Source organism: Leiobunum rupestre, chromosome 3 (genome assembly GCF_980474605.1).
Source record: "Leiobunum rupestre chromosome 3, qqLeiRupe1.1.hap1, whole genome shotgun sequence".
In the NCBI taxonomy this organism is placed as follows: Eukaryota; Metazoa; Arthropoda; class Arachnida; order Opiliones; family Sclerosomatidae; genus Leiobunum; species Leiobunum rupestre.
In genome coordinates this window covers 20,129,134-20,154,528 of record NC_143386.1, presented here as the reverse complement: position 1 = coordinate 20,154,528, position 25,395 = coordinate 20,129,134, and the positions used below count along the sequence as shown (strand labels likewise).

The following is a 25,395-nucleotide window of genomic DNA, read 5'->3' as shown; positions in this document are numbered from 1 at the left end:
TCCATTAATCCGTAAATATCGAAACAAAAATCATAAGAAAAACATTCACAAAAAATATTAAAAATCGATAAATCTAAAAAAATTCCAAATTCCACCAAAAAAATTAAAAAACCCAAAAACCTAAAACGATCCACAAAAATCAAAACAATCAAAAAGTTAACCAAAAATCTTCCAAAATCCAAAAGAATTAACAAAAAATTTCAAAAACCAAAAAGTTAACAAACAATCTTCAAAAATCCAAAAGAATTAACAAAAAATATCAAAAATCAAAAAGTTAACAAAAAATCTTTAAAAATCCAAAAGAATTAACAAAAAATTTCAAAAATCAAAAAGTTAACAAAAATCTTGAAAAATCCAAAAGAATTAACAAACAATTTCAAAAATCAAAAAGTTAACAAAAAATCTTCAAAAATCCAAAAGAATTAACAAAAAAAATAAAAAATTAAAAAGTTAACAAACTCTAATATTTCCCAAAACAAAGTCAAAACGTTCACAAACAGATTTCAACTTCAATTAGTTTTACAATTGCTTATTAATTCATTAATGAATCGAAATATTAAAATAATTTTTCTCTTAGTAATTAACAAATGTCCGCTTGATTTTGGTCTTACACCCAAGTTCATAGGGGGGGGAAACAGTTTATTTTTAAGCTTTGTTACATATTATTAGATTGCAAATCTGATTCCAACAAACTAAAAGAATCGAAAACTTTGGATTTTTCTATTCGAAATAACATGAATGTATTTCCATGCGAGCTTAAGTGAACCATCCGTAATATTTGATGTCGTTGTTACACAAATTTTAAATTTCAAATAAAACCTACGAGCAACAAACACAGCACCCCACACAAGGAGAACGCAACCTGCAAAAAGTCGTATATTTTCTTGAGTACATTTGTCATTGGTTAGACGCTTTAGCACCTGCTGCCGTCGGAAGGGGAAAAATCGGAAATTGTCTTCCCCCTTTCTGTAAAACGCTCAGCGTAAAGGCTCGTCGAATGAAATTTGTACACAACACTGCGTTAGCGTGTTTAAAGGCTAGCTGCGTTCTCATTGTGTTTGTTGTTCCTAGACCAAAACGAATTAGGATTTTTTTTTAAATTCATAACGGAATTTGATTGGATTTACACGAGAAGGCTAAAACCCAATTAGTCGCTTTTAAATATTGAGAAACTCCACAAAAATTGAAGGTATAATCTAGTATATATTTATTCTGCTTAGGAATAGCGACTATATTAGGTGGTTTCTTTTCGCTTGTTGCGGGATTTCGGAGTAGGGTAAGAAGAGAAACGCTATGACGTCATTTTACTCCGAATAGTTTGCGTCAGAGTAAAAACGTTTTTCCAAAATGGCTGCCTGTGGCTTTTTTAGCAGATACATTCTGGCTAGCAGACGACAAAATCCGATTTACTCCTTTACACCTCCTTTCCGGAAGTAGTAAAAACAGTAGGCCTAATACTTCAGAACCAGCGAATAGTTTATGGGCCGGTGTAATTCTCATCCCCAGAACAAGCGAATAAATCATTTAAGGTTAAAAAGAGTACACGTTTAGTCCGTGAACAGGCGAAAATAAACCACCCTTGAGCACCAGGATCTTATCCCCCCCCCCCGGCACCTTCAACGGCGTGTGTTTCAATCGCGTTGGAAAACGTCAGTTTCAGGGAACCAATGAAATACAGGGCTGATTTGATTTTATAGGGGAAGGAACTTACGGTTATAGCATGAAAGTGATTTGAAGCGACGCTTAAAATCGTCTCACCAAGTCATAATCCCTAAAGAAATATATTCTTGGTGTACTGAAACCTGAATGTCTATTATAAACAAATTATTTTATAATTCTGGGGCTATTACGAAATTAAAAATCATAAAAAAAAATCTATAGTTCTTTTTACCTCTCTGAGGGGTTTTACAATCACCGTGTCTGTCTGTCGGTGGGTTTGTCTGTCTGGGCTGCGAGCGCGTACGCATATTCGGGGCAAAGTGTAATCACTGCGTTCGCAGTTTCTTGGAATTAGGGAAAACATTTTCCAAAAGAGCCCTGTTTTTGTCATTGGGTGTAGCATAATTATTTTCCAATTTGCGTTAGTATCGGGAGGGATTCGAACCCGAGCCCTCCTGCACGACAGGTGAGCGTTCTAGCACAGAACCACGGATACATGTGACGCATCACTGAAAATTAGAAACTATTCCGAGGAGAGGTATATTTTGGCTTGCCAACTTGTTATAAAGTAACGTGGCCTACTTGTTTAGATGTGGCTCTTACGTCAGAGTCTCTTACTTTTACAAGTCTACAAGCGAGTGCTACAGTCGCCAGACGAATAGTTTTTTTTCTAATAAAGCTGCATCTTGTGACGTCAGAGCAACATATTATATTTTTTACTTTTTATTCATTTTATTTTACAGAAATAATTATTATAAAGAAATTTCTAACGTTCAAACTTGTATAGTAACATGGTAGCCATGGCGAAAGATACTTAATGCTATTACCCTCTTGAACCTTTTTACTATTTGATTTGTTTGAAATATGATTGAAAACACTTTAAAGGCTTCATAGAATTTTATATAAAACGAATTGCACACAGCCTATAATCTTTAATTTGTTCATTTAAATCATTGTGGTACGTAGTTTTTCAATACGTCGCGAAAGTCTCCTAATGTATCACACACGTAGTCAGGCAGCAAGTTCTCTTTGTTCGCCTGAGAAGAACTCTGCAACGCGTCGAGATCCTGGCGCGAAGTGACGCCAGTCAGAGTCAGCAGCGTTCGGCATCCGATGTTGCGCCCGAAAGCAATGTCCGTGTTCATTCTAATAAAGGAAGCATGGCCTTTAGACTGATCAAAAGTATGTCCAAAAGAATAGGCTGGTAAATAATGTCTAAGAAGTTAGGCTGATAAATAATGTCTAAGAAGTTAGGCTGATAAAGTATGTCTAAAAGAATAGGCTGGTAAAGTATGTCTAAAAGAATAAGCTGGTAACCTATGTCTAAGTGAATAGGCTGGTAAAGTATGTCTAAAAGAATAGGCTGGTAAAGTATGTCTAAAAGAATAGCCTGGTAAAGTATGTCTAAAAGAATAGCCTGGTAAAGTATGTCTAAGTGAATAGGCTGGTAAAGTATGTCTAAAAGAATAGCCTGGTAAAGTATGTCTAAAAGAATAGCCTGGTAAAGTATGTCTAAAAGAATAGCCTGGTAAAGTATGTCTAAAAGAATAGCCTGGTAAAGTATGTCTAAAAGAATAGGCTGGTAAAGTATGTCTAAAAGAATAGCCTGGTAAAGTATGTCTAAAAGAATAGCCTGGTAAAGTATGTCTAAAAGAATAGCCTGGTAAAGTATGTCTAAAAGAATAGCCTGGTAAAGTATGTCTAAAAGAATAGGCTGGTAAATTATGTCTAAAAGAATAGGCTGGTAAATATGTCTAAAATAATAGGCTGGTAAATTATGTCTAAAGGAATACTCTGGTAAAGTATGTCGAAAGAAGAATTAACTGGTAAAGGTATGCCAAAAGATATATCTGGTAAAGCTATATCGAAAGAATTATCTTGTAAATGTACCCAAAACATTTAATCGGTAAAAGTATGCCGAAATAATTACTGGGTAAAAGCACGTCCAAAATTAACTGGTAAAGTATTAAGCAAAATTAACTGGTAAGGGTATTAAGCAAAATTAACTTTTAAGTCGACAGAGTTATCAGGTTAATTAAAAAGTAAGTCGACAGAAATATCAGGTTAATTAAAAAGTATGTCGACAGAGTTATCAGGTTAATTAAAAAGTAAGTCGACAGAAATATCAGGTTAACTAAAAAGTAAGTCGACAGAGTTATCAGGTTAATTAAAAAGTAAGTCGACAGAGTTATCAGGTTAATTAAAAAGTAAGTCGACAGAAATATCAGGTTAATTAAAAAGTATGTCGACAGAGTTATCAGGTTAATTAAAAAGTATGTCGACAGAGTTATAAGGTTAATTAAAAAGTTTGTCGACAGAGTTATCAGGTTAATTAAAAAGTAGTTCGACAGAGTTATCAGGTTAATTAAAAAGTAAGTCGACAGAAATATCAGGTTAACTAAAAAGTAAGTCGACAGAGTTATCAGGTTAATTAAAAAGTAAGTCGACAGAGTTATCAGGTTAATTAAAAAGTAAGTCGACAGAGTTATCAGGTTAATTAAAAAGTAAGTCGACAGATTTATCAGGTTAATTAAAAAGTAAGTCGACAGAGTTATCAGGTTAATTAAAAAGTAAGTCGACAGAAATATCAGGTTAACTAAAAAGTAAGTCGACAGAGTTATCAGGTTAATTAAAAAGTAAGTCGACAGAGTTATCAGGTTAATTAAAAAGTAAGTCGACAGAAATATCAGGTTAATTAAAAAGTATGTCGACAGAGTTATCAGGTTAATTAAAAAGTAAGTCGACAGAAATATCAGGTTAATTAAAAAGTATGTCGACAGAGTTATCAGGTTAATTAAAAAGTAAGTCGACAGAGTTATCAGGTTAATTAAAAAGTAAGTCGACAGAGTTATCAGGTTAATTAAAAAGTAAGTCGACAGAGTTATCAGGTTAATTAAAAAGTAAGTCGACAGAAATATCAGGTTAATTAAAAAGTATGTCGACAGAGTTATCAGGTTAATTAAAAAGTATGTCGACAGAGTTATCAGGTTAATTAAAAAGTTTGTCGACAGAGTTATCAGGTTAATTAAAAAGTAAGTCGACAGAGTTATCAGGTTAATTAAAAAGTAAGTCGACAGAAATATCAGGTTAACTAAAAAGTAAGTCGACAGAGTTATCAGGTTAATTAAAAAATTAGTCGACAGAGTTATCAGGTTAATTAAAAAGTAAGTCGACAGAAATATCAGGTTAACTAAAAAGTAAGTCGACAGAGTTATCAGGTTAATTAAAAAGTAAGTCGACAGAGTTATCAGGTTAATTAAAAAGTAAGTCGACAGAAATATCAGGTTAATTAAAAAGTAAGTCGACAGAAATATCAGGTTAATTAAAAAGTATGTCGACAGAGTTATCAGGTTAATTAAAAAGTATGTCGACAGAGTTATCAGGTTAAGTTAATAGTATGTCGACAGTGTTATCAGGTTAATTGAAAAGTAAGTCGACAGAGTTATTAGGTTAATTAAAAATTAAGTCGACAGCGTTATCAGGTTTATTAAAATGTATACCGACAGAGTCCTCACGTAAAACTATGTTGAAATAAAAAAAAGTTGAAGTGGAAAAAACCAACAACATTTTCAAACAACCATGCAATTGAATACATTTACGCTCCCTGTCTTGGAAAGTAAAGAATACAAAAGGAAAAGATATCGTGACCAACCTGTCGCCAATCATGAGACATCTCTCTGGGGTGATGCCCGGGTAGTTCCTCCGGATGCAGTCGAACATGTAAGTAGACGGCTTCCCCAGAATTAGGGGCTCTCGCTGCGATCCGGTGCTAATGGAGGCCACGATCGCTCCCGTACCTGTTCTCAGAAACAACACACCCCCGGATTAGAAATGGAATCAGGATAAATGATAGCATAAGCTTATCATAAGGTCTCGCTTTGGGCTTCGTGTAGACGGCATTGTCCATGCAAGAAGAAATTATTTGGATCACGATAAAAAAGTAGCGCCAAGTTCGTTTTCAAACATTTTTCTAAGAGTTAGCGTTCAGATATACTAGGCCTACCAGTGCTACCACCTAGGAGCAACTAACACAGCACCCCACACAAGAGCCAGGTTCACACTTACCCCTAAAATCGCTTCGTTTAAGATAATTAGTTTTCAAAACTAGCGTGAGAAATCGCTTCGTGTTGGTTCGGGAAGCAACTCGTCCAAGTCGGTTCGCTTGGAATCGCTTTCAAAATGACAAGGTGGGGAAGTAAAATTGCTCGTATTTTCAAAAATAATGGGAATAAAATTCTAAATAATGTCAAATAATATTACTGTATGTATAGTAATTATGATTATCTAATTGTTTTGGGAAACATTTTAGTATTTTAAAAATTCTGGTCATAATTTGAAATGACGTTAAGCCTTGGCTATAAGCGAACCGGGGTGAAGCGATTTCGCACGTGTGAACTAAGAATTATCATCGGCGGTCAAAACTGGCATTCAAACCGACCTAAACTGGGTTTTTAAGCTCTAGTGTGACCGTGGCTAAGGAGAACGCAACCCGTCAAAAGTCGTGGATTTTCTTGAGTACATTTTTCATTGGTTTGACTCTTTAGCGAAGGAAGAAAAAATTAGCGAATAAGTAGATTAATCCATTAAGAAAAGGGATACAAAAGCCTAAACAAATTTGAAGAAAATTAAAAATTTACAAATAGCTCGTACCGATAGGTCTTCGAGCAGACAAAAAGACGCGAAACTCGGACCAAATAGATCTTAGAGTGAAAAACTAAATTAAATTAAATAAAATAGCCAGAAATTCCAACGGTAGACCGGTTTCGTCCTATTTGGGACTCGTCTATAGGCCAAAACTATTCGCTCGCTTTGGGACGAAAAGAGTACACCTTTTACCCCAAACTACCAAGGTGGTTCCTTTTAACGTGACTTGACGCTTTAGCGCCTGCTGACGTCGGTAGGGGAAAATTCGGAAATTGTCTTCCCCCCTTTCCGTAAAACGTTCAGCGTAAAGGTTCGCCCAATGAAATTGGTACACGATACTGCGTTCTCCTGGTGTTTGTTGCTCCTAGCTACCAGTTTCGGACTTTCGGTCAAAGCCTGAGGTTTAAAAAAGGACCTTCAAAATCGAAACGATTGTTTATAATATTCACTTTTTAGCCGATTCAATAATTGGTTTTTATCACTATTTTGTAATTTTAATTCACATAATTCTAAGAGAAAATTATTTAGGGGAATATTTATTTATTACGGGTAAACTTAATTATATTTAATTTGGCCAGCACAGTTCCAAAAATGGTAAATTTAAAGTAACTCTATTTGCAGTATACGGTGCATAATGTAAGCAATGTTAAGGTTAAGACAAAAATGCTGAGGGGAAGATCACCCTCGTACGTTTAAATCATGATTAAATCTGATTTAAATAAAATCTGTAGATTTCACCGCATAAAGATAAAAATTGATTAAAACATGATTCAATTGTTAATCTTGATTATTCGGACACCCTGTGACAGAGTGATTTGATAGGACATCAGGATATTTTGAACGTATTTAATAGACCCCCAATTTAAGCAAGATTATATTTTTATGGAGAAAATTAGAGCGAAATTTTGGCATTGTCTAATTGAAAATGCTCATTGCGGCTTGAATAGCTTAAGTCAGGAATCCATACCTTTACTTAGAATGCTTATCGCGGCAGATTTTCGTTTCGATGTGGCTGACGGTTTTTTAGACGTCACTATGTTAATAACGTGAGAGGGGAGCGCGCGCAAAGGGGATTTTTTCTCTCGTAGGCGGGGCCAAAGCCGTCAGAGTGATCTTACCATACGCGATACGGCAGGATAAGCATTCCAAGTAGAGGTATGGATTCCAGCTAAAGGTTATCCTGTAAAAATTCAAATAAAATTTCAAAAATTAGAAAGAAAATGCAAGCATAATTAGAGCAATTAAAGGCATTACAATATATCAACTTAATGTGAGTATAATATACATCCAGGGTGCCGTATATGTGAGCAGTCCGTTGCAATTTATAGTGAAATTCTTCATAATTATTGCATGGCGTTCGCTATACAGCAGACATATACTTATACTTCCGTTGAAAAGATATCTGGTGTATAGCGACCGCCATGCAATAATTGTGAAGAATCTCACTATAAATTGCAACGGGCTATTCACACCTAGGGTACCCTCGATGTTTTACTGAGATGAGAAGATTTCAGAGCAAGCCAGAGTTCCTACACAATACTGATGAGTCCCAAAATGGTCTACTGTTGGAATTTCTGGCTGAAATTTTTACTTTAGATAATGCCACGTTGTGCACAATTTGCTGCACACGGACGCATATTCCACCGGTGATTGTTCTAGATTAGTAGCCATGATGATTAAATCACTTCTTCTACAATTTCTTTAGTTAATTTCCAAAACACTTTACACTATGTTTTATGGGGGTAGGAACACGTATCCAACTCGAGGGGGAAATAACTTGAGTAATCTGGTGTACACTCGTTAGGTAATCCCTCGGGTAATGCCAGGATAAAATAGTAATCCCATGTAATTTGTGCAATCTCAAGTAATATACGTAATTTCAAATTAATCCCAAGTAATATCCGTAATTCCAAAATAATCTCAAGTAATATAAGTAATTCCGCTGCCTTTTGGTGGAACCAATTCTGCCTTGAACAATCAAATGTGGCACGTATTACCAATATTTTGAAGGAAATTGAAATATTGCGGGTAAAACCGGTACGTGACGACCAAAAGAAACGTCAAATCAGAAATGATAATGAACCTCGCGTAATATCAGTAATCTCGCGTAATCTTCCGTAATCTAGCGTAATCTCTAGTAATGTCGCGTTTTATCAGTTATCTCTAGTAATCTCGCGTAATCTCTAGTAATATTCAGTAATCTCGCGTAATCTCATAATAATCTCTAATAATATTATTTGGATTACTCGAAATAAGTATTCCCGCGTAATATTTGGCAATCTGTAATTTGTTTAAGTAATCTCTTGAAATATGTAATCTGGTGTACACATTTTCAGCGAATTATTCCCCCCTCGATCAAACTATAGTTAAATTGATTTGGCAGCATTTGTCCGAATCGAGGCGCATTTGTCCGAATACTCATTTGTCCGAACTGTAAAAATATGGCTCAGATGGCCGAATTACGGTTTCATTTGTCCGAAAATTATTTTGTATAATTTGTTGGCAATTTAACCGTTCTATCCATTGGTCAAATGTCCGAAATGTCATTTGTCCCAACGTGATACATTGGCTTTAGTCAAATTCGAAAGAATCACATTTAGCCGAATCCGTAAAAAATAGAGTCGCAAACGTGCGTTTTTTTTTATCGTAATATGAATAATTGTCGAACTTCAATCTAACCTAAATTCCAATGAAAACAGACACCTAACCTAACCTAACCTAATCTATCTTAACCTAACCTATTTAACCTAACCCAACCTAACCTATCTTAACCTAACCTATTTAACCTAACGGAATCATTCCATTTTAAAAACCAATTGATCTAATTTTTATACAACATTGTTTAAAATTATTATAAATCGAAAAATTCGGACATAATGCATATACGAAACACTATTTTTGCGATGGAAATCCGAACAAATGCTGCTACTCATTCGGACAAATGACACCCAAGGTCATTAAATTCGTACAAATGGAACAATTTCGGTTTTCGAGTTCGGTCAAATGAGTATTCGGACAAACGCGACACTATTCGGACGAATGAAATTCGGACAAATGCTACTACCCCGTTAAATTTTATTTTTTAAAGACTGGGGTGATCAATTTACCAATCTTAAAGATATCCTATTTGAATATCAAGATTGCTAAGTTCAAACTAGTTATTTTTATATTATAAGATTTTAGTATATTTTTGAGAGAAACATTTTGAAGGTCGAGATGATCGTTTTCAAGGTCGAGATGGATATTAATTAAAAATCGTACATTTGGGTAACCCTGTTTTAGGCGGTTGGTTAACCTTTCTGTCGTCACCCTTACGTCAGATCTAAATTATGTTATCGTTATTTAACGCTAGAGCCATCTAGGTAACACAATTCGTTAAGAAAATTAAATGAAGTTATATTCATAATTGAAAATAAATAACTACTAATAATATTTCATATTTTATGTTAAAAAAGTAATTGACGTGGTTTAATTTTTGCGGTTTAAAGGGGTACACCGGGGTCCAGTTAACATCGAACTGAGAAGGAGGATAGCGTTTTCACGAAGTTCTATTTATCCGCAATAGAGGGCATTGTCAGCAAAACAATAAATTAACCACTCGCCTACTCAGATGGGGGAATAGAGCGACTAATTATCGGACAGGCTTTGCTACTACTGGAATAGCGACGTCATACAACCTCTTAAATAGCAAAATAACCATGGTTAAATAGTAAACGCTTGATATTTACCCGGTGTCACCACATTTCTTTGTCCTTTGGATGGAAATTGTTCGTCTGTGTTGCTAGCGACGTAAAGGCAGTTGGGGTTGCTCAAGTAGGAAATCGCTTTCGCCATTTTCAAGAAGCTTATGTGATCGTCAAACGCCACTACAACGGCTCCAACCTATCAATTCACAATTTGTAGTCTTTTGTTTTATGTGGACGAAAACGTTTCAGTGCCTAGGGGACAAAGTCCACCTTTTTCTTCAAAATATTAGACCATAAGTATATATGTACGTTTCACATAAGTGCATGTGTCAGTTAGCTATCTACCGCGTGTTAGAGCTATTTAAACAATTAACGCAACGTTTTTGGAGGATTTCCAACTAAAGTGATTAAGCCTAATAAGTGCCCTTTGCCTCCTCGTCGTAGTGAGCGCGCTCAGGAAACCATGTCGAGGTGAAGAACCGCTCATCTTTTTGCGTTATTCCACACGTTGTTATCAATAGTTATTTCGACTATCGAATATATGGAACTATTTATATACTTTTGATCAAACGTAAGCCGATCACTTACAGATTCATCCAGAGCAATGCCATTTTTAATTGTATCTTGCCAGCTGACCAATATCGGATCCGGCTAAAACAAAATCAAGAGTAATTACAAGTACCATACATCACGTCAATGAATGTAACCCGGCCACCTGTTGAAAGGCGTTATAAGTCGCTAGATGACTTGGGCCTAAGGTGGTACCTTGGGTATTAGCCTAGCTGATTATTATTTGTTTTATTATTATTAACTGTACAGGGTGGAAGCCTCTGCCGTGGTCCAGCCTTCCCTTAGTACACCAGAGTGCTGCGGGTGGAACACTTCTACAGGCGCTGCCTCGGCTATTTAATCCGTTATTTAATTATCCAGCTAGAATTGGTAGAAATTCTAGCTGGATCTTACTAGGTCTATATTTTCATTTTCAGTTTTAAATCGTCGTCTGCTATCGCGGAAACCAAGTGCGTAACTTTGTTCTTACCAAAATTAGTTAACGGATTAAATAGCCTAACAGCGCCTGTAGACGTGTTCCACCCGCAGCACTCTGGTGTACAAGGAGACGTACCGAGGCTAGACCATGGCTGTATTCGAAATAAATGATACTAAGTTATCGGATAACTTTTAATGTATAACCTGATCGGGGCAGTCGAGAGTTGGCCCGGGCCCAACGCGAGCCGCTCGCGGCTCACCACCATCTTTTGCCCATCAGGTTGAGTTAGGACGTTAGCGTTATCAATGAACCACCGTAGATTTGTGGGCCCACGTCCTATTTCTCATGACCCGCCATTTGGTGAACAAAAACGAACAATTAGTTTCATTTTATCGTTATTTGGTTTAGTTTAGTCTAGCACTATATTCCGTCCATCACGAGTCCTAATTTAGCTGAAAAGCTACGACTTTAATTTCGCGGCCTGCTGGATTGTTTCCGATTCAAAATTTGGGAAACCATTTTAACTAATTTCCCATCATTCGTTAACGTACTGTTTACTCAAGCAAAAAAGAAAATTTTAATTGTCATCCCCCTTTTGATAAATAAACTTGTTCTTTTCGTTACGGAACCGATTCTAGGTGGCGCTGTTATTGTCAAATAAAAGAAAACTTTCCCAACCTGGGCGTCGTAATAGCTCCTTGTTACCATAAAGGAAACACAAAACACTTATTAAATGCTAGCTGTTCGCTCTCATATCTACACATTTATTATCTGACTTTGCCTTCTTATCCCTCACGTAACTATATAATGAATAGGCGCTTCAATAAAATATCTTCAAGGAAATTGCCAAGAAGTAATATTTCCGAGAGCCAGGACCTGAAAGTCTCTGTTAATATAATGCTTATTGAAATAATGGTAACTTTTCACCCTTAAATAGAACGTTGTGTTTTGGCTAAGCCTTAATACGTCAAAAGAAGCTACCAGGTATAATTTCAACAAGCGATATATAAACAGTAACTTTCACGTCCTGTTTTATTGAAGCGTCTATTGAATAAAAATTGGAAATCGAATTTGACGTTTGCCCCTTTATACACAATGTACACTAGCCAAATCCTGTTGCGAGGAATTTTCCAAAATCACCACCTATTATCACAGCCAGATGATTGGCAGTGGCGGCGACAGTGAGACGACATGGCGCCGTTTATAAAAGTAGTCATGGCTTAGTTGTCAGTAAGGAAGCTACTTACCCCAATGGGAAGATATTGAATTCCAACTTTGTCCAGTTCTTGGGATGTTCCCGAACTTCCCACCAGATAAACCTTCTGATCGAAGTTCCGGGATTTCAAATAAGAGGCCACGCAATACGACGTGGCGAATAATTCTTTCTACAAATAAAGTTTGGAAATCAAAATGGAAATCCAGTGGGGACTTGACTTAAAATTTTATTTTAATTAGAAATTTATAAAATTATTTCCGTTGAAAAGAATTTCGTTGGAAGACTTTTATTATTTTGAACATAAAATAAATTTAATTCCACTATTTCAAAAACATTTCGCGCCAGCCGTCTGCCCAAGCACCATCACATTATTATTTTCATATCAAAATAAAAACTTATCCAAGAACTTGAAAAATTTGAAAGCGCATTCGTCAGTGCGTTTTTGGTTTCAATAGCCTCAATCGTAAAAAAACATATAATTGATTTTGTTTCGCACCAACACGTGAGAGAAGCAGTGAGTGAAAGTTGTGATTTGGAAAACATTATCGAATAATCTAAATCCGTTTAGGAATTTTACAGTTGTTGAGTGATAACGTTGTAACTTATTTTACTAACCTATGTAACGGGCCTATATTCAAAAATCAATAGATATTTTAATATTTACTCTGTCCTTCAGATGGTTTAAATTAGAGGCTTTGAAGAATGCAAATAAACAAACAAGATGTGACATTCGAGTACACACAATGCCCCTGATTTCACATTTTACTAATTAAAATTTAAAATACAGTTATCCATCACCCTTAGACTAATTATGAACCAAAGGAGCTTTTTATTAAGCCTGTGCGAGTACTCGTCTCGAGTCCGAGTCCGAGTACTCGGACTCGGACTCGCGACGTCTTAATATATTACTCGAACGAGTACCCGAGTCCTTTGTCAAGGCTTAAAAATTACTCGAAGTGGACTCGAGTTAATAAATATTACAACGAGTCCTTTTTTTTGACGAGTCCTACGAGTCCTAGGAGTTTTTTTTTATCTAATTTTTTTAACGCGTAGTTTCATTCAACAGCTTACCACCAGGTGAAATCCCGTAATCACGCTATGGTAGTGGTTTTTGTTTTTTATGGAGCGTTTGCCCACAGACTGAATTCCAAACGGAGATCGCGTGACTCACCAAGCCGGCATGTTTTCCAATTTTAGTTTTAGTTTTAGTTTTGCTTACTGCACTCTGGAGTAGAGAGAGGTCTTTCCTTTGTGTTGGTGACGCGGCTTTAGTAAGTTTAGATTACTTTTTTAGTTTTACGTTTACAAATAAGTATAAGTTAAACTTAAGACTTTTAGTATTTATAACTCGACCAGAAAATGAATATATAAAATTTTTTTTAAAATGAATACCAACAAATAGTAAAAAAAATTGCTTCTAAGTTCTTATTACTTAAAATGGCTTTGACAAATTTAGGACTCAAATGACTACGTTGGAGATTCAAAATATTTAACTTTAACTGGGCTCGACCAGAAAATTAAGACTCGAACAGACTCGACCAGAAAATTAAGACTCGAACAGACTCGACCAGAAAATTAAGACTCGAACAGACTCGAACTAATTCTTAAGGACTCGAGGACTCGAACGAGTACTCGAGAATTGGACTCGAGACTCGTGAGTACAATACTAAAGGACTCGAGACTCGACTCGAAACCATAAAAAGAGGACTCGCACGACGCACAGGCCTACTTTTTATCGACCACTCTGTTAAGGACAATATTTCATAATTATCCCATTACTTTATCTCAGAGAAAATCCATTACCACGCTATGTCAATCACTCTGTCTAATAACTAAAGAAGAGCGAATAAAATTAACAAAATCGGAGTTATTTATTAAGGAGCCCTTTCTAAAGACAATCACCCTGTCCGTTAACTTAGGGCACCAAGGAAGTACGCAGTATATTACCTAAACTACCTACTTCTGATTTCTACCGTAAGGAGCGCTTTCTGTATTAACGAACTATATCATTATCACCCTGTCCCTTAACATCATTAGCGCTCCAAGGAAGAACCACCTAATAATTATTATAATAAGAACCACCTAATAATTATTATTATAATAAGAACCACCTTATAATTATTATTATAATAAGAACCACCTAATAATTATTATTATAATAAGAACCACCTAATAATTATTATTATAATAAGAACCACCTAATAATTATTATTATAATAAGAACCACCTAATAATTATTATTATAATAAGAACCACCTTATAATTATTATAATAATAAGAACCACCTAATAATAATTATTATAATAAGAACCACCTAATAATTATTATTATAATAAGAACCACCTAATAATTATTATTATAATAAGAACCACCTAATAATTATTATCATAATAATAACCACAAATAGAAATGCACTACAGCTATATTTTCACAACGGCGTGGCCGTTACACTGTACGTGATACTAATACCCACAAGTTCCTGGGGATTGTGTATAAAAAGAGATATGCATTTACAGAGAACGCGCCTTTTACGGGAAACGTATCGTCATCTATCGAACGTCGGATTCGACAAAGACAACTTAAGAAATTGAAGCTGCAAACTTCGATATCTTAATTCCTTAATTAGTGTTACCAGGAACTAATAAAGTGGTCAGCATTTATTAATAATAAAAATATGCAGAGCTTCTTTCGCTGATCAGAAGATGGCGCTAGTCTCACGCCTTGCTTTTATCGGCGCTAGTTTTAAATAAGAGCGACGGAATAAGAACATTCTCAAAGCTACAGCGATCTCCTTCGCATTCAAACTCACCAGGAAGTATTGATACGTTATATTGTATGGAAAAACTGTGGTGCCATTATTTTTAATGGTAGAAACTGATGTTTTTCTAATTGATGATTATCGATACATTCATGTATACAAGGTGTTTCAAAAGGTTATGCAAAAATTTGAAGGAGTCGTAGGGGGTGAGTTGAGAAGTATGCCTGTTTTTGTACCATTTTCCTACGATGAGTTAAAAGTAGGCTGCAACAAGCGCAAAACCAAGCAGCAGGGAATTTAAATACTGTTTAAGTTTACTGTTTTAGGGTGGTTACCTCGATCTGTTTACAAAGTCCTTTTTTAACTATCACATGAACCAAAACCTTAATGTTCGCATTTCCCTGCTGCTTGGTTTTGCGCTGGTTGCAGCCTACTTCTAGGGGTTAGTAGGCCACACTTTGAAGCTCTCTGGCGCTCTTTTAACTCATCGTAGGAAAATGGGGAAAAAAACCGGCATACTTCTCAACTCACCCCCTACAACTCCTTAAAATTTTTGCATAATCTTTTGAAACACCCTGTAATCCTGTATATCAATTATTTAAATTATAATTTGGTTCGAAAATGTTTTTTTAAATCATACATTTTTAACTATCCTTTTAACTATCTTCATAAGGGTCTGACAAAAAATTGGATCAAACTCTAACCTATTATTACTTATTAGTACCCACCCCCGCGGGGGCCCATGAGTTCTTTGAATATACGATAGATAAATCTGCTAAATTTGTGTGTCTGTCTGCCTGTCTGTCAGTAGGTGGTTTTTTTTCGCTTGTCCGGGGACAAAAAGTGTAAAGTTTTTACCCTAAAACGTTTTATTCGCCTGTTCTCGGGGTAAGATTTACCCTGTCCCGAATTTTGTTCGCTTGTTCCGGAGTATTAGGGTTACACTTTTTACTCCTCCTGGAAAGGAGGTGTAGAGGGAGTAATCTAGTTTTGTCGTCTGCTTAAATTTCTTTGCACGAAAATATGACGGGAAACTTTTTGGAAATAACCTTTAACCTTTAACTACTCCCTTTCTACTCCAACTCGTTTTTTTCGTCAAGACAGAATTGTAGTAAAATGACGTCATATGGCTACACTTTTTAACCTTCTCAAAAAACCCAGAACAGGCGAAAAAAACCACCTATTGTGTCTCGCGGTGAACTACGTTCCGAACAACACGGATAATTTATAAGAAATTACTCCACTTACTTCTTCGGCCTCTAGTCCAAGTTTTTTAAATTTGCACATGTATTCTTCGGTGCTCTTAGTGCTGTTATTGGTGACAAAACCAATCTTCTTACCCTGAAATAAACGGGATCATTACAAATGTGTTGAGATACATTTCAGCAAAAGTCACATAATTAACAAAAGTGTGTCAATCGGACCAATTTAATCTTAATGAATGTTAAGCGAAATACAAGTTGGGGATGAGAAGGGATAGTATGCCTTGGGGAGGGAAGGAAGTTAAAACCAACAATTAACGCCTCGTAGTGAGGAACGGAGGAACTAAGTAGCACTGGTCAAAGTTAGTGTATTTTTTGATTTTTCGTCGTTCTGTGGAGATGCTATCGCCATCTACCTACGATATAATACCATAGACTAAGAAAAAGATCGATAAAGGCGACAATAAATAGTCTTTTATGTGGTCGATCTCGAATCGAGCATTCATTAAACCATTAGCATACGAAAGTACAGGGATTGTCACACTTTTGGTATTTATGTCACTTTTGTTTCAGGGTTGAGGAAATTCTATCAAATTAAATTAAATTTATGATGGATCAGCGCTAGTAATGGTAGCACGTGTTAGCAGATGATTTTTCAATTTAGTTTCTACTCCCTTTAATCATATTTTAGCATAAATAACCAAAAATCTGTCGATTTTCCCCCATTCTTAACGTTGAGAAATTCAAAGTCGCCATTAATTAGCCATAGGAAGAACTATTTATAAAAAAAATGCTTGTTAACACTATGATTAAAGAATAGAGTAACCCACTCACATAGAGTGGAAAGCTATCAGCGAAACTTGTTACCACTTTTCGTACGCAACGTCTTGTTTTCGAGGCGTGAAATAAACAAGTTGGCCTAAAGGTAATGTACAATATCTTGATAAAAACGTAACTTTATACTCCAAAAAATGTAAAAACAATACCCTCGCTCTTCGGACTATATTTATTCACGCCTTGAAAACAAGTTGGCCCTTTAGTATTAATGTTTCATGCGCTTCCATAGGGCCTTCCACTCTATGCGAGTGGTTTACTCTATGGATTAAAGATAGCAATTGTATCGGATAAATCTTTAAACAACCCACTGACAAGGAGAGTACCCGAGGTGTTTATTGCCGATTTTGTTCAAAGTCGGGCGTAATGTAGACCAATATTAGGTATAAAATTTCCCAAAAGGAGACGTTGCATTACCTATTCAATTTGCCATGGAAACCGAAAATGTTTTTGACCACTTAAAACCAAATAAATCTCCATTTAAAAAAGCATGGGATTTTCTCGGTTTCACCAACTAATCACGAAATGGGTAATTTGGACCGTATTTAGGTAAATTTCATCAAGTTCGGTTAAATTGGGACATTTTTTACATAAAATAAGGAAAAAATCTTACTTTTGTTTTAAGTGTTCAAAAACATTTTCGGTTGCCATGGCAAATCGAATGGGTAGTGTAACGTCTCCTTTTGGGAAATTTCATACCTCATATAAGTCTACATTACGCCCGACTTTGAACAAAATCGGCAATAAACACCTGGGGTACTCTCCTTGTGAGTACAGTACAATAATTATATTTCATTGATTGTTTTAATATTCCTTTTATAAAATTGCTATATTTAGTAAAATACTCTATTCACGTAGGTTTCCTTAGCTTAAAAATCAACAATCTGGTTGGCGGTTTAGAAAATACCAATTTAAAGTAGGAAATTATTTATAGCTGCATTGCCGCTCACGGTTTGTTCAAAAATCACGGTTCCCGCATTTTGGCGCGAAATAATGTAAACAGAGACGTCTAGCCTTACAGCCGTTAAGCGAAGGGTTCGACTCTAGAGAAAAACGATTTAAAAATCTTGAAATCAACTTGAAAATTCCCAATTCTAGACGAAAATTAGTTGCGGAAATCTCGAAATCAGCTCAAAGCAAGAGTCGGCTCGGCGTGTACTAGCTCTTGATTCAACAGATGTCGCTAGCGTCGAAATCAAAACAAGATACTTAATCTACATTTTGAGTCAAAAGGCGAGACATAAAAGTTGATTGGTTCGTTTTCAATTTTACAATATATTTTATATGGGATACATAATTTAGGTTAAAGTCCACTATAAGTAGAGTATAAGTTGTCTAATTATAGTACTCTACAATGGTTCTCTGACAACGTTATAGTTACACTATTTTCAATTTTAGTTTCCTTTGCCATAAATAGATGGCACCACGCTTTCTAGTAAAATCGTTTTTTTCCGAAGAATCGGATAGATTCATTGAATAACAAGTACCTTATCATAATAGAAGTGGCAATGGTAGAGCCGACAGTTGCCTTAAAAACCAGAAATCACCACGGAAATCATGCTATGAAATCTCAAAATCAGTCTGATTTGAGGTTCCAAATCCCGAACTCAAAACTTGCAAATGTCGGCCCCCACTTATGACTGCTTTTATTTCGGCTAATGAACATTATGGCTCAACTGTTCAACGTCATGTGTCTGCACTGTCGGCTGAAATTAAAATTAAGTGCGGTTCTCATAAGTGTACATTATTTCCGTTGGCACATAATTACCAATTTTCTGAGGAGACTTAAAGTTTCGGCTGATCCTGGCAGTAAATCATCGCCAATCCAAATCACCCCTGAAATAATAAAGTGTAATTAGGGTTATTTTAACTCCGACTAGACTGAAGATGGCGCTACACAATATTAGCCAGCTTTCCAGATTTTAATTTATAACGGCGCACAGTGGCGCAAACTGAGCCCAAACCTGGTCAAAATTAATATCTCAAAAACCGTTTCCTCTACTAATTTCAAATTTTTGTGACACTTAGCACGTGTTGGCGGACAATTAAAAATGATAACATCGATGACCTTGAACCATGTCTTCAAGGTCATTGAAAAATCATCTCGAGAATCGTTAGATTTAGAAACTTCGTTCCAATTAGAAAGTTGTTCCTCGTCATATTTTATGTCTATGGACTGTGAGAAGGATGATAAAATACGCTAAAAAGTAGATTAGTCCATAATTAAAAGGGATAATATATCTAAATCCTAGTAAGTTTTTTAATTTCTTCAAATTTGTTTAGGATTTAGCTATATTATCAGTTTTAATTATGGACTTATCTACTTTTTCGCGTATTTTATCATATTTTATGTCTGAATAACTTTTGCCCGAATTCATTGGATCAATTGAAAGCCGGAAAACAAGTTGGTCATCATGTAAACAATGCTTAACTGTTTACAATAAAAAATTGATAACTCCAAAAATTACGTAAAAGAAACTCTCCCATTGACTTAGCATAGTTTTAAGTTGAATCGACAAAATATAAAGAAAATAAATTTTCGATTACTTAGCTTTCTTTTTTACAAATTGAGTCATATCAAAGCCCATTTAGCATAAAAGGTGGCGAAGAACACTTTTCTATAAATTTGAATAAATAGAATATTCGTGAACAGAACATATGTTATGTCCGATTCATAATAACTTTCCTGTAGCCAGTTTAGCATTATTTACTTGATGACCAACTGGTTTTAAGTGTGAAATTTTTCGGCTTTCAATTGATCAAATGAATTCGGGCAAAAGTTATTCAGACATTAAATATGATGAGGAACACCTTTCTAATTGGAACGAAGTTTCTAAATTTAATGGTTCTCGAGATAATTTTTCAATGACCCTGAAGAAGGTCATCGATGTTATCATTTTTAATTGTGCCACAAAAATTTGAAATTAGTACATGAAACGGTTTTGATGTTATCGCCATGGACCGTTTTTAAATTGGACACCCTTTTTAATTTCATATATCTATTGAAAATCTGTACAGAAAATAGGCAAACATCGGCAAAATTTTTAATTGATGTTGTGATAAATAATGAACATTCATGAACTTAAATCAAAAATTGTAACTTAATCCACTTAAATTCATAACTAAAAGTCACATTAATTCTAAAAGGAATATATTAGTTAAAGACCTCAAACGTCGTTTTCCAGAATTCCCACTATTTGAACTACGTGGCTTTGTATAATAGTTTCATAACTCTAAAATAACGATATCTACTTGGTATTGATATTTCCAAAACCAAAGACTGCAAAAAATATTTTTACCTTTTAAATCAAGCCTGGATGTATACCAAATACTATGCAAAAACTCCTACTTAACATTTCTAAAAAAATCTACTACTTCTAAGGAGCCTGGTGGAGAATAAAATTTAGCAGTCAAAAATCAAACACCGGTAAATTTTGCGGTGGTTTATAAACAAATATTATAAATTAAAATAAAATTAATACGCGTGATTTATTTTTTTGACTTTAGGCCAGGTTTGGGCTCAGTTTGCCCCACTGTGCGGCGGGCGACACATGCCCAGTGCCACGTGTTAATTGAAACGTGCCACCTTACATACCTCAAAGGCTGTGTTCACTCTCCTTATTTTCCTCCGTGTTAGTATTTGCCAAATTGGTAAATCAAAACTTACTAAATTAGTAAACAAACCTATTTAATAATTTCAATAATCTTCAAATCTACTAATATCTTAATACTCATACTAATCGTTTACAAGTACTAGTACTACTTATTTCCTAATACTCGTACTACTAATTACCTTATGTTCGTACTACTAATGCCCTAATACTCGACCAATTAATTTCCTAATACTCGACCAATTAGTGTCTTAATACTCGAACTACTAATCCCCTAATACTCGTACTACTAATCCCCTAATACTCGTACTACTAATCCCTAATACTCGTGCTACTAATCTCCTAATACTCGTGCTACTAATCTCCTAATACTCGTGCTACTAATCTCCTAATACTCGTGTTACTAATCTCCCAATATTCGTGCTACTAATCTCCCAATACTCGTGCTACTAATCTCCTAATACTCGTGCTACTATTCTCCTAATACTCGTGCTACTATTCTCCTAATACTCTTACTACTAACCTCCTAATATTCCTACTACTAATCTCCTAATCTCGGAATCTCCTAATATTCCTACTACTAATCTCCTAATATTCCTACTAATAATCTCCTAATATTCTTACTACTTATTTCCTAATACTCGTACTACTAATTACCTTATGTTCGTACTACTAATGCCCTAATACTCGACCAATTAATTTCCTAATACTCGACCAATTAGTGTCTTAATACTCGAACTACTAATCTCTTAACACTCGTACTACTAATCCCCTAATACTCGTACTACTAATCCCCTAATACTCGTACTACTAATCCCTAATACTCGTGCTACTAATCTCCTAATACTCGTGCTACTAATCTCCTAATACTCGTGTTACTAATCTCCCAATATTCGTGCTACTAATCTCCCAATACTCGTGCTACTAATCTCCTAATACTCGTGCTACTATTCTCCTAATACTCGTGCTACTATTCTCCTAATACTCTTACTACTAACCTCCTAATATTCCTACTACTAATCTCCTAATCTCGGAATCTCCTAATATTCCTACTACTAATGTCCTAATATTCCTACTACTAATCTCCTAATATTCTTACTACTAATGTCCTAATAATCGTACTACTAAATTACTAATTTAGATAAAGTAATGATTTAACAATATCAGAGTACTACTAGTTAAATAATTTCAGTAAATTTCTAATTTATTATTAAATAAATAAATTACTAATACCAGTAATACTAAATTACTGATTTATATAGTAATAATTTACTAATATCAGAGTACTTCTAATTAAATAATTTCAGTAAAGTTCTAAATATATATTTATTCATAAATTATTTTTCTCTTTCATTAAATTACTAATTTATCTCTTTTGTGAAATTACTAATTTATCTCTTTCGTGAAATAACTAATTTATCTCTTTCGTGAAATTATTAATTTGTCTCTTTCGTTAAATTACTACTTTGTCCCTTTCGTTAAATTACAAATTTGCCTCTTTCATTAAATTACTAATTTGTCTCTCATTAAATTGCTAATTTGTCTCTCATTAAATTGCTAATTTGTCTCTCATTAAATTTATAATTTGTCTTTTTCATAAAAGTACTAATTTGTCTTTTTCATAAAATTACTAATTCGTCTTTTTCATAAAAGTACTAATTCGTCTTTTTCATAAAATTTACTAATTTATCTCTTTCTTTGAATTACTAATTTGTCTCTTTCTTTAATTTCTAATTTTCTAATTAAATACATCACTAATTTTCGAATTAAAGAAATCAATAATTTTCTAATTAAATAAATTACTACTATATGGAAGTGAAGAGAAGCACATTGTGAAAAACTAAATGAAAAGAGAATTAAAACGGTTTTAAAATTCACAATTTATTTATTTAAACGTAGGATTTTTAAATAAATAAATTGTGAATTTTCAAACCGTTTTAAGTCTCTTTTCATTTACTACTATATAAGTAAAGTACTAATTTAAAAATAATGCAAATTACTTTTCAACAATAATATAATATTTTGTATATAAATTAAGCTATTTAGACCCAAAAATCAGGGTAAATTGAAACACTGAATAAATTACTATATAAACAAAAATGCATCATTGCCCTTAAGCAACGGTCAGGAGTTCAAATTTCTCAGCGCAACGTCATCTTTTTGGGCAATATTTAGATAAGCCCTCTGGTTACACTGCGATATTCATCGTCTGCTATTGGTTCAGCTACTTTTCAAGGTTGCTAGCGGTTTAAACTAAGACTAGCTATCGGTAAGATATTTATAAGCTGTAAATAAGGGCTTATTACGTTTTGTAATAACCATAAGCAATACATATTTCACACAATCCCACAAGGTAAAATTGTATTAGAAATTTAATAAAATAACGAATTGTCTTTTTAATTCGCTTACCATCACAATCTGTCAAGATATAGTCTATGGAATTAACAAATGTTGTTAATTCTTTTTGTGTTGAGAGTTCATCGACTAGAGTTTTACAAGCCATCGGAGCTTTAGAATTATTACTGGTGTGTGAACCGAAAATTGAGATTATGTCGATTCGTGATTGTTTCATAAATAACCTAGTAAACTAGCCGAACGGTTAAATTAGCAACGCTACCCTAAGCTGTCCGTCCAATAAATAAACGATGATTAAACCAAAACATTAAGGTACGGTAAAGTACGTGCAAAATAAACGGTGGTATAATCGTGGAATTAAAAAAAAAACATATAATATATTAATAGGTTATTCTGAAATATAATATTGACAAATACATGTACGAAAGAGTTAATTTTTGGGCGCGTGCTCTTGATATATTAGTAGGTTGTGACTCGCACGTTCAAAATTAAAAAAGAAACCTGCGCTCAAATACTAAAGCCCTACAACAGAAAATAAACAAATTATGTGACCACAGATCTTTTTCCGAAACACTTATTATTTAATTAATTTTAAAATTGTTTGAAAATTAGTTAGTTAACTCCACACATTGTATTTGAGTCGTGTGCTTAGCTCTTACCCAAATATTTGTCTTTTGTTAAATTTTCACTGAAAAATATTACTTTTCTAAATTAGAAGATGCAGCGAAACACACGATCGTAACGCATAGATTATACTAACATCGATTTATTAAAAAGTTCGAGTGCAAAAGGTTTGAAGGTAGTTTCTCTGTGAAACAATAGCAGCGAGTTCGAAAACAATAATAATCAGTTAGTCAAAAATAGGTAATTAAGTCTGAACTTAACTTTCATTCCAATTAAAACGAATAAAATAATTCTAGGGAAATATTTAACTGAATAAAGTAATTTAATATAAATATTTTAATGCCAAGCTCGTATTTCTTGTCGGTACTTATTACCAAATGTTTATAATATATCTCTTAGTACCCATCTAGGTCAAAAAATGAAACTCGGACCGTAGCAGGCTAGACGCAGACTCCAACGCAATGGACCCGAATTTCCCGCCAAACTGCGGATGTGTACATTTATTGCGTGTATTAGTTTTCCTGACCACGTGAAATGTTAAAACTACGATACATTTTAATATGTACTAATTAACAAATCCTTATATAGTCATAGTTTTAGAAACTCGGTATATGATGAATTTCGCTCTGTTATCTTCCAAAAAGTAATTTAAAAAATCAGCGGGAGCCTTCGAAGGTACATGTTTCAAGCGGATAACATTAGTATAGGGACCCCAGCAGCAAAGGCCATTCCAAAATTGGTTGGGAAGTGGTCGGAATGTCGGTTAATAGTCTTTATAGGCAGCCGATCAAAATTCGACCATTTAAAAGATTCAGTTATTAACGGAATACAGGAAGATTTTTGTTAATCTGTAATAGTCAGAAATAATGGTCCTTATTTACAAAATAATTTTTCTGTACTCATTACCTTATACATTGTTTAATTCTTTTTTAAACCAAGCAACATAATTTAAAATATATTTATTTTTTACAATCTGTAGTTCAATAGCAAAGATAATATAGACCTGGTACCCTAGATTCGAATTCACTACCTTGCGCGTGGTCAATAGCGTTTACCCACTTCCTGCCCCACAGAACCTTGTTTTAAAATCCTTTTCACTTTTATGAAAGGCCGGTACTAATTTCAAGGAAATGTTCCGAACATATCCTACTAAACTTTGTTATCTTGATAGTTATATTGAATTTTCCTTGAACTTTTCTCAAACAAATCTCTCTTAAATCAGAATCGTCTGGAAAGGAATACTAACGAGGAGACTACCCGAGGTGATAATCACCGATTTTGTTGAAACTAGGTGGGTATGTAGACCTTATGGTAACTTGAAATTTCACCAAGGGAAAAGTTGCAATGGGCATTAGTTTTGCCATGGCAACCGAAAATGTTTTTGACAACACAGTCTGTATATTGTCCCATTGAAAATAACAATTGATCAATTTTTACATATTTTGATCAAATTGACCAAATTCATCAAAATATCATAAAATTCATTTCATTTGTCAATTTTGATCTATTTTTTTTGGTTTTGAAATTTGAAATTTTTTTAAAATTTTTCAATGATAAAATATACATACTGTGTTGTCAAAAACGTTTTCGGTTGCCATGGCAAAACTAATGCCCATTGCAATTTTTCCCTTTGTGAAATTTCATGTTACCATAAGGTCTAAATACCCACCTAGTTTCAACCAAATCGGTGATTATCACCTCGGGTAGTCTCCTCGTAAGATGAATCATTATGTATTTTTCATCAACTTCGACGAGTAGGCACATAAGCAGAATAACCACCAGTTAAATCCATAACTTATAAATGAATTTTTTAAGCCT

The 25,395-nt window shown here is 34.4% G+C and overlaps 1 protein-coding gene across 1 annotated transcript; it reads right to left on the bottom strand.

Annotated features, from left to right (window-relative positions):
• Nucleotides 1-463: 463 nt before the first annotated feature.
• On the bottom strand, nucleotides 464-23,159 carry LOC149949774 (phosphoglycolate phosphatase-like). The gene is made up of 8 exons (XM_090167907.1): nucleotides 23,008-23,159; nucleotides 18,756-18,823; nucleotides 16,200-16,292; nucleotides 12,225-12,362; nucleotides 10,578-10,640; nucleotides 10,032-10,185; nucleotides 5,312-5,456; nucleotides 464-2,805 (listed from the first exon to the last, which is right to left on the bottom strand). The coding sequence occupies exons 1-8, from the start codon at nucleotides 23,099-23,101 to the stop codon at nucleotides 2,610-2,612; spliced, it is 951 nt and encodes a 316-aa protein (XP_090024033.1). The 5' UTR covers nucleotides 23,102-23,159; the 3' UTR covers nucleotides 464-2,609.
• Between the last annotated feature and the right edge of the window lie 2,236 nt (nucleotides 23,160-25,395).

Bases quoted from the DNA above. Each gene is read 5' to 3' on its own strand.
- LOC149949774 (XM_090167907.1), bottom strand. From the start codon at position 23,101: ATGGCTTGTAAAACTCTAGTCGATGAACTCTCAACACAAAAAGAATTA. The intron at 16,293-18,755 runs GTAATTATGTGC...CGTTTATTTCAG, and splicing joins TAAGTCTCCTCAGAAAATTG to GGTAAGAAGATTGGTTTTGT. The intron at 2,806-5,311 runs GTTGGTCACGAT...TTCCTTTATTAG, and splicing joins TGTCTCATGATTGGCGACAG to AATGAACACGGACATTGCTT.